Source organism: Lytechinus variegatus, chromosome 11, assembly GCF_018143015.1.
Source record: "Lytechinus variegatus isolate NC3 chromosome 11, Lvar_3.0, whole genome shotgun sequence".
NCBI lineage: Eukaryota > Metazoa > Echinodermata > Echinoidea > Temnopleuroida > Toxopneustidae > Lytechinus > Lytechinus variegatus.
Genome location: NC_054750.1, coordinates 35526097 through 35536482, shown reverse-complemented (window position 1 = coordinate 35536482; position 10386 = coordinate 35526097). Strand labels below are relative to the sequence as shown.

Sequence of the window (10386 nt, the reverse complement as noted above, 5' to 3'; positions counted from 1 at the left end):
AAAAACAGTACTCCTAGCATATTGTTTCAGCATTGTCACTCTTAATTTCTTGCACTTTGAAGGTGAAAATTAAGTGCGTCTTTGATGCAAAATTACCCAAAGACATAAATAAATCATGGCATTTCGTCATAGTCTCCCCAGTATCAATAGCTATGACATGTTATTTTTGATGTCATCTTGGAGAATATATTCAAGATTAATTTCTGTTTTATCAACACCTCATTATAATTTTCTTCACAATAGGTCACCAGGGGGGCATTTCATCAACATTTTTGTCCAAAAAATTGTCAGATCTGACAAGTTTCCTTGATCTGATTGGCTGAGAGGCACTGCTACTATGGTAATTGTGGGATAAAAACGTCTGACAATTCCTTTCATGAAATGCTTCCCAGATATTTTTAAAATCAAAAGGTATCAATATCAGAGATGAGCAGAACCATAACATTAAATTGAATATCTCCTGAATGTGACAGTCAATTGGTTTACATCACTCAATTCAGTTAAAGTACACAAGAAATTGTCCTCATCCACATAGCAAGAGAGACAATGGATACATTGTGGCACTATCAACATCCAAGCTTACAGCACAACATGTCAATTGCTTGCTCCATTCACTGATTCTAACTTTTCTCAAATGGTGTACATCCTCAACGGAACAATTTGTGCTCAAACCATACATCAACGGCTCAACACAAAAAATGCACCCACACATCAGAGGCAGGCAGGGGCAGGGAACTACTTTCTTGATCATTCTATCTGTTCATCCTGCCTGGTAGGGGCAATACCATGATATCCTGAGCGCGATTACTCATGTTGTTTTACTTCTAACTTGATGAAAGGATGGTGATTCAACCTGCTAGTATGGTGGCTTCCATCTTCAAACAACAAAAGAATAAAACTGGAGTGTCTTGTCTGTACTATTGTTTTTAAAAATGGAATATCATTTAAATATATTAAAAATTACTACTTGGTCTACACTCCTATTTTCTGCTTCCTGTTTAGTCTCATCTAATTTGTCTACGAACAATAATAGCCCATTTACACTCTGTCTTATTTTAAGTTAAGCTATACCTATAATATCCACTCAGTCTAATACCATTTTCTATGGTTAGTAGAACTAATATGGTCTCATATCTGAAGAAGTGATTACTATATCAAGCGATGGTAGACCAAATGATAATTACACCATATCTACAGTATGGATTAAGCCACGAATGTGTTTAGATGACCTAAGACTGAGACCATATGCTGATAGACCTAATGGATAGAGGTTTAACAATGACCCCAGGAGAAATATGTTTTCACTCATTAATTCATACTAAATAAAATAACAACTAGATAAAAATTGTTTTCTTGACAAAAAAAAATCTTCATCAAACTGATACTGGTAATACAATACTGCAATATTTGTAATTGATTTTAATTTATTTGATTGATTGATCATTCATTCATTTTTTGATTGAGTGAGTGAGTGAGTGATTGATTGATTGGTTCATTGTGTGACTGATTGATTGGTTAATTGGTTGATTGATTGATTGATTGGTTGATTGATTCATTGATTGATTGATTGATTGTTTGATTGATTGAGTGAGTGATTGATTGATTGATTGGTTCATTGAGTGATTGATTGATTGGTTCATTGTGTGATTGATTAATTGGTTGATTGATTGGTTGATTGATTCATTGATTGATTGATTGATTGGTTGATTCATTGATTCATTTCATTTTTTAATCTATAGATTCATATTGTTATCTCTTTTAGTATTACATTTTTACATTGATTTATTCATTCATTCATTTTTAATTAATTAAAAAAAAAATTCTTTTACATATATACATATATATATATATATATATGTCTTTTAGGGGGGCACACTCAATACAAATAGGAAAAAAGAGGAAGAGAGGACCCCTCCTCCTTACACCTGTCATTGTTAACACTCAATGATATCAAAGTGTACTCCACATGATACTATGAACAAGCTGTTATAATAACAGGTGACGTATCATACTTGATCTTTTGTTTTAGTCACAATTCCAGTCCAGGCACTTCCGTTTCAACAGGCACAGCGATGGTATTCTTGAAGGGGCCTTGGAGACCTCATGATAGACACACAATGACAGCATTTTATCATGGTATCCCACTGCAGCCAAGTGTTGCCAGTAAGTTAACATTCTTGTGCATTTTTAAACTAGAAGTTTGACCCAAAGAAACAGTCCATAAAGACCAACTGCTAATTAGAGACTTATATTCTCCTATTCCTGTCTTGCAGATATTAAGTTGTATTTTTAATTTTCTATTTGTTAAATGAGCTTTCACCTACAATACATGCAAGAATGCAATACCCTCCGTTTTAAAATTCTCTATACTGCTCAAACTGATTTTTTTTTCAAAGTAAAGATTAAAGGGTTATTCATCAAATGATTACCAAATAATACTATCCTTTCAATAATCCACCCCAAGCTGACTGAGGACACGGTAGTTTTAGCTCCTTTTAATTTAATTCATATTATATCACATTAAAAGCAATCTTATGTTCTTCAAAATTACTTGACATCTAAAGTATTAATGTATAATGACTCAGACCGAGGATGAGGATTTATTACCTTGGAATATGTTTTGTTTATGTTCTAATTATTTTTGTCTTAAAGTTAATACTGCGATATTCTTTTGGTAATAATACAAGCCTGAAAAAAAGTAATTAAAAATCATCATTAATTAAAAAATCATTAGAAATATTACAGTCTGTAAATTTGTGAAAGGTAACATGCAATTTCACATTTTTTACATCCATGATATCATTACCTTTTGGTAATATGAATGGGTACATGTAGAAGTGAAAATGAGTCCCAAATAAATTATTGAGGAAAATAATGATTTAAGATGTTTAATAATCATTCCAACAGATTATACCACATCAATGACATGTACTAAGCTTTCACTTTGTGTGGCTTTATTAAAAAAAAAAAATCTTTATTTGGTTTCAGATTTTATCTAATGAATAGTAAGCCACTGGTTAACAATCCCGGCCCCGTCTAACAAAGAGTTGCGATTGATCCGATCAATCACAACTATGGACAGCCAGCAACATCCATTATTCATGTTTGTTCAATATTTTTCAACTATGATGTATATTCAACCATTCATTGTTTTCTTGAAAATTCACTGTGCTTCTCTTTGTTTACAAAGGACATTGTGCAAATTTCCTTTGGACATATTTATGATTGATGGGATCAATCGTAACTCTTTGTAAGATGGGCCCTGGTCATCTTTTGGGTTTTATAATTTTACTGTTCACTGGTAAACAGTTCAATATTACTTGCACTTCAAGAATAATGTTGCATTGAATGTAAGAAAACTTGAGTACAATTATACAATTGTAATAAACATTTGCCATCAAAAAGGCTTTCCATCATCGATGTACTTCATATATAGGCAGTTATCAAAATCAATTGTATAATTGAAAGAATATAATCTTTCTTTACAGATACATGTAGTTGAGAATTACAGGAGGCAATACTTAAAATTCTTTGAGCTGTCAAGTTCTAATTGATTTGATCTCCAAGAAGGAAGGTGATACTCAACACCTCATAATTCCAAAGGGACTTAATTGGCAATGAAGAAGGGTGACACACTCACATTGCATATTAGCTTCAAACAATCAAAAACTCTGCAAGAGTTCAAAAGGTTGGTAAAAAAGCCAGAACACAAAGAATTATGGGATAGCTTTCACTCATAAGCGTGCACATCATATCCATGTGCACCTAAAACAATGTGATTATGTTCATTATCCTATATTTTCCATAAAATGAGTAAATGTTTACTTTGAAATACTGTTGATTTTTATAATGGGCCATACATGTATATGGTCCTGCCATCTGAATGAGTTACCCCTGAGTGGGCCATTAATATGGTCCTGCCGTTTGAGTGAGCTACTCCCAGGCAGACCATTAATCCTGCCATCTGAATGAGTTACTCCCGAGCGGACCATTAATATGGTCCTGCCATCTGAGGGAGTAACTCCGAGCGGGACACATATAGTCCTTCCATATCAGTAAATTACTCCTGAGCAGGCCATTAAAATGGGCCTGCCATCTGAGTTACTTCCGGGCGAACCATTAATATAGTCCTGCCATCTGAGTGACTCCTGAGCAGGCCATTAATATAGTCCTGCCGTCTGAGTGACTCCTGAGCAGGCCATTAATATAGTCTTGCCGTCTGAGTTACTCCTGAGCAGGCCATTAATATAGTCTTGCCGTCTGAGTGACTCCTGAGCAGGCCATTAATATGGTCCTGCCGTCTGAGTTACTCCTGAGCAGGCCATTAATATAGTCTTGCCGTCTGAGTGACTCCTGAGCAGGCCACTAATATACATGTAGTCTTGCCGTCTGAGTGACTCCTTAGCAGGCCATTAATATAGTCTTGCCGTCTGAGTGACTCCTGAGCAGGCCATTAATATACATGTAGTCTTGCCGTCTGAGTTACTCCTGAGAGGGTCATAGAAGACTTGGTAGGAGACGTATTATTATTAGTTCATGATTGTATGAATGTTGTCAGTAGGCCTACATTGTTGAATTCTCACCACTCTGTCTAAAAAACTTTCTCTTTTCCTTACTTTGTTTCATCTGGAAAGTGAATTTCACTGACTTATTTGCTTTAAGTAAATCTGAAGCAAGAATTGGCAGTAGCTTAAAAAAATTTGTTATGAAACACTCCATTGTTTCTTCCTCCTTCTCTCAATGGTCTTCAATGGAACATGTGAGAAGTCATACCTCTCCTCATTCACTTCTTTATTTACTACGTTCCCCTCCTGTTCCTTTTTTATACATGTAATTACATTCTCTCTTAATAATCTCTCCCTCTTTTCTTCATAATTTTTCGTTGTTCTCCATTATTACTTCACTAGTAATAGTATTTTTTTCTCTTCCCTTCATTCTCTCTTTTTTCTCTCTCTTCCATTATCTATTTATTTACCTTGCCCTTTCTTTCCTCCTCTCCTTTTCTCTATGAATATTTTCTTCTGCTCTCATAAATCTTGTCATGATTTACCAACACTCCCCAGCCTCTATTTCCCCCTATCTCCCTATTTTCCCACTCTCTTTCTCTATCCGTCTGAAATCCCTCTGTGAGGCTATTATATAAACAATGAAAACTTCTAAACCAACTAATTATTGGTAGGTGCTGAGATAAAGAACAGCAAGCTAATTTTTGTTACAAATGACAGAATTTCCTATTTCTAGTTCCCTATTATCTTGTCCAAATATCTGCTATGTTTCCGTGTTCTTATCCTTTTCCTAATAACTCTACTCTCTGTGATGCTGGGACTGTTTCATAGAACATTATATTGAACAGTTCAGCATTTTGTTGTTTTCCATTCAATCTAAGAACAAGAGTGTCGCTAGGGCGAGCACATAATACGCCCAGCTGTAATGCGGAAAATGGAGTTATTGGACAAGCAAGAAAAGTGGAAGAAAACTTTTGAATTCAGTTTCAATAGGCTCCCTGAGATCTAAGCTAATATCACACAATCCAAATTATATGAGCCTAGGATAAGTTAAACTGAAGTTATCGCATTTACAAGGACTTAGAAGGGTAAGATAAAAACATGTCACTGTGACCTTGACCTTTGGCCTTTTTACCTCAAAATCAATTGGGTTCCTGTGATCCATGCTTGTATCATACACACCAAATTATATGAGCCTAGGTTACGTTAAAGTTAACGTGTTTACAGGGAAAAGTAAATGGACGGACAGACAGACATCGAGCGTGTTACCATAATACCTCCCGTCTAGGACGGGCGTATAATGGGCCTTATATGTCACATGTCCCTGCTCCTGCTAATCAATGTGGAGGGGGGAATGTGGTGGTGTTCACCTAAACAACAAGACAGAGGAAGAAATATGTACAAGGTATGTTTATCACATAAAGTCAGAAGACAATTACATGTATTATACAGGATGACTTGCATCTTTGCATTGTTTATGATCTGTAAAACCAACAAGCAAACCAACCATCAAACGTCTTCATGTTATAAACCTATACTTTGGTTGGAAAAAAAGGTTTACATGTATTATACATGCATGAGGAGAGATAAATGTAAAGGAGAGTGGCAGTATTTTAATTAAATCTTCAGCATTTTGTTGATTACTTCCAGCAAATGAATGCTAGTAGTAGGTGATGTATATAAGACAAGGGTATCCTTCCATCAAGTATGCCAGCACTTTGCCATTCTCTGAGAGTTACAAAGTTTCTCTGAAAATCAAAACCAAGGATTTCATTCATTAGTCCTGACACCTTTCATCCCCCATCATCATTCCGCCTTCCTCCTTTACTTTTCCCTTCTTTATTAGCCATACTTCTATGAATAACACTGCATGAACACAATGACATCTGCCCAGTAGATGGCGCTCTGTAAATGCAGAATACCTTCTACATAAATTGATCCTTTTACTGTGCATGCAGCATTACACTTTTTAATACTTTTTAGTACTTTTTTTGTTGGTGCATTGCCTGTTTTGTGGAGCATTGCTCCAGCCTTAAAGAGAATCAAACTTTAAAACTATCTGTTTTGTGGAGCATTGCTCTAGCATTAAATAGAATCAAATTTTAAAACTGTTTTGTGGAGCATTGCTCTAGCCTTAAAGAGAATCAAACTTTAAAACTGTCTGTGGAGCATTGCTCTAGCATTAAATAGAATCAAATTTTAAAACTGTCTGTTTTGTGGAGCATTGCTCTAGCCTTAAAGAGAATCAAACTTTAAAACTGTCTGTTTTTGGAGCATCGCTCTAGCCTTAAAGAGAATGAAACTTTAAAACTGTAGATCTATGCAGTTTTTAGCCAAATGAATGCATGACTGGTATTTCTTCTTTTACTAATTCATCATTGTATATAGAGATTTCCTACTTCACATTGGAGATCTTGGAATTTTGTAAAATCTTATCTTTTGTCTTCAATATTCATGCCGCCTCAATTCTCCTATGTATACATGTATATACCTTCTGAATAAATCTGATTTTTTTCAGAAAATATGCATGAATAATTTTCTCTCCAAAATGATAATTTAGGGCACCCTTGAAGTGTCTTACCATTTGAATATTCTTGACTTCTTGTTCCAGATCTAAAAGCCCTGATGATGGTGGTGATGCAGTGTCTAATTCAGCAGCTAACGCTGTCAGCTTAGGCTTGTCAACCTGGGCGTATATAGGATCAGAACCATTCACTGTTCCTTCTGCTGGCGGTGGATTCTAGGGTCAAAGGTTACAAGTCAAATTTTACAGGTCAACATGGAAAATATGTTCTGTTCATTATTGTTGATCACATGTACTTTACATTGACATGTATGTACAGATTTCTTAATGAAATAAATTAAGTTATGCATTTTTAATATACCTTTAATATGTATTTATTACTACATCAAAACAATCTTTTTCAAAATAATTTTAATACACAGTGAAAATTAATTTGAGATATGGGATTATAATGAAGCAGTCCCAGTCTTACTCCATACCCCAGGACAATGCACTTAAACAGATACATTTCTCACTAGACTTCTGTGACACTGATCATTAAGTAACAAATTAATTTTGAAGAGGAAATGTGACACACTATTTTGTAGAAATAATATCAAGTTTCTCTCTTAATGAACCATCTTGAATAATATCAGTGTACAAGAAATCTGAGGGGTCAAATTCAGATTCTATCTTCCAAATTCAGAATAGTTGCAAGACCTGGATTTAAAAAGGAATCTATTGACCTCACATGAAAGTTTGGTAATGTTTTGTGTGCAGAGAAGGGCATGTTCATGCTATTATGAGGCATTTTATTGTTTTATTCGATGCTGGTCAGATCATCAGGCAAGCTACTCTTTTCATCACAAAAAAGGAAAAATCGTATTGAAAGATTCAAACATGTGCATTGAAATTTACTTGAAAAAAATCCACTATTCAGTTCAATTCCAGTAATACATTCTTATACCCTTTATATCCCAAGCATGATTCCATAGTGAACACTTTTGAGTCATATGAAATATTTCATGTACTCTTAACTCAATTCAACTTGAAATAATCTATGTTTTGACTATTTGAAACCAAACATTGATCTATCAGAATGGGATGATCATACTTAAAATACAGCGCTAAAATTGCAAGAGCACACATGCTAAATGCTACCAAATCAGTAGACTTGCTTTAGATGAGTCCTATAGTCTAGATGATCGGTGCAAAAAGTAGCAAGAATTGTTCAGATTATGGTAAAAGCATGAAATTTGGCTCACGGGTAGAGTAAATAGTGCTAACATTTTTAGCAGAGGGTGCCAACCTGATCTCTCCTCATATAGCAACAGTTGCTAAGTAACATATTCACCTTAGTAACCACCAATTTGGGGGTGTTATCTACATTTCAAAAACTAGTAAGCTACAAATACCTTATGATGATGATGATAATAATAAAATAATAATAATAAAAACATTATTATCATTATAATTGTTATTACTAATATTATCATCGCTAACATTATTATCGTTATTGTCATTATTATAACATAATCATTATAATTATCATTTTCCAACTGGAGTGCTAATTAATAACAGATTACAGTACATGCCCCTGTTGAATGTAGATAGCCTCTGCCTTTATAACCCATCTTATTGTTCACTATTATGCTTTTACCCATCCTTGCAATGTTATTCCTACTTTACTAGGCATCCTGTTATCACTTAGCAGAAGCTTAAAAATGTAATGGATACGTATCCTCAAAAGATAGGGTAGCTGGAAAGGAAACTGTACTTGTACAGTGTCTTAGAACAATTTATGTTTAGGTATTATTATTGCATTATTCTAAATTTAAAGGGGAAGTTCACCCTGAAGAAAATTTTTTTTCTAAAAATAGTAAAAAAAATAATTAAAAAAATATTGGTGAAGGTTTGAGCAAAATCCATTAAAGATTAAGAAAGTTACTAGAGTTTTTAAGTTTAAGATTTCTGATGTCATAAACAAGCAGCTGCCCATATGTTATGTAACATAAAATGCAAGAGATTTTTTCTTAATGGTTTGATGACTTATTTTTGTTTTCTTTTCAGGGTGTGAAATGATTTGCCTATTATATACAAAAGGTACAGTAAAAACCATTTTCAATATTTTGAGAAAATTACATCCATTAGCTATGTAAGAATTCTGCTCGCATAGTCTAATTTTTGTATTCTTTGATGGATTTTTCTCAAATCTTTGGCAATATTTTTTATTTTTTGTAATATTTGTTCAATATTTTCTTTTTCTTAGGGCTAACTTCCTCTACGTTAAAGATCGAGGAATTTTAAGTTTTGAATTTGTGACATCATAAACGAGCAGCTGCCCCATATATTATGTAATATGAAATGCATAATTTCAAACTTTTAACAGTTTGTGATGACTTTAACAGGTGTGAAATGATTTGTCTATTGATATAGTGAAGGTATAATAAATCATTTTCAAGTTTCTATGAAATTACATTTCATTGATTTATTACAATGCGATATGTAAGAAAGTTGCTCGCGTGTGATGTCACAAATCAAATAATGAAAATTCGAATAGATTCTTTATTCTTTGATGGATTTTCCTCAAACCTTCAGCAATATTTTTCTGCTATTTTTAAAATAAACTTTTAGTCAGGGTGAACTTCCCCTATAACTTGGCCCATTTTTATAAGATCTTGAACCTACTTATAATGTGTGCTATGGCCAATGCAACAATACACTGATAACAATTTTATAAATATTAGCTTTTTTACTTAATAACAATTTTCAAAATTGTGTTTTTCCTGCTAAGGTTAATGTAATCAACGTGGTTCATTTTAATTAATCTGTTTCATGAATATTCCACTTTGTCCTATTCCAATTTATGTTCTTCAAAAAAGAATTGAATAAATTCTTTCTCTTCTTTTTTGCCTTAATAATTATAATAGCTGGTTTCATTTAGCACTTTTTACCCGAGGATACAAAGCACTGCTGATTGACTATCATATCACCTCTGGCTTTAGCTGTGCTCCCCATATGCATTAAAAGAATTTCTTCTACCGGGTACCCATTCACATCACCTGGGTTGAGCGCAGCACAATGTGGGGAAAATTCTTGCTGAATGAAAACACGCCATGGCTAGGAATTGAACCCACATCCCTCAGATTGAAAGATGAGTCATAACCACTAGGCCACGATGTCCCCACTGTGCTTCACACTTTACTTTTAATGTGTTAATTGTCACGCTTTGTGCACTGCCGTTAATGATTTCTAAAGAAGTTCTAATGGTGAAAAATGAATTTATTTTCTTTCACACATGGTTGTCTGAACTATTTTGTCTTTTTTATCATTGAAAGTGCAACAGATGCAGTACCAACATAATCATTCTCATAAGAA

The 10386-nt window shown here is 33.9% G+C and overlaps 1 protein-coding gene across 1 annotated transcript in view; it reads right to left on the bottom strand.

The window, feature by feature from the left end:
- Window positions 1-3210: 3210 nt before the first annotated feature.
- Window positions 3211-10386, bottom strand: part of LOC121424036 (disabled homolog 2-like) — a 32950-nt gene continuing 25774 nt past the window's right edge. The window contains exon 7 of the mRNA XM_041619611.1: window positions 3211-7245. Within this exon, the coding sequence (XP_041475545.1) occupies window positions 6958-7245 (288 nt within the window). The 3' untranslated portion in view covers window positions 3211-6957. The remainder of the gene's footprint in view (window positions 7246-10386) is intronic.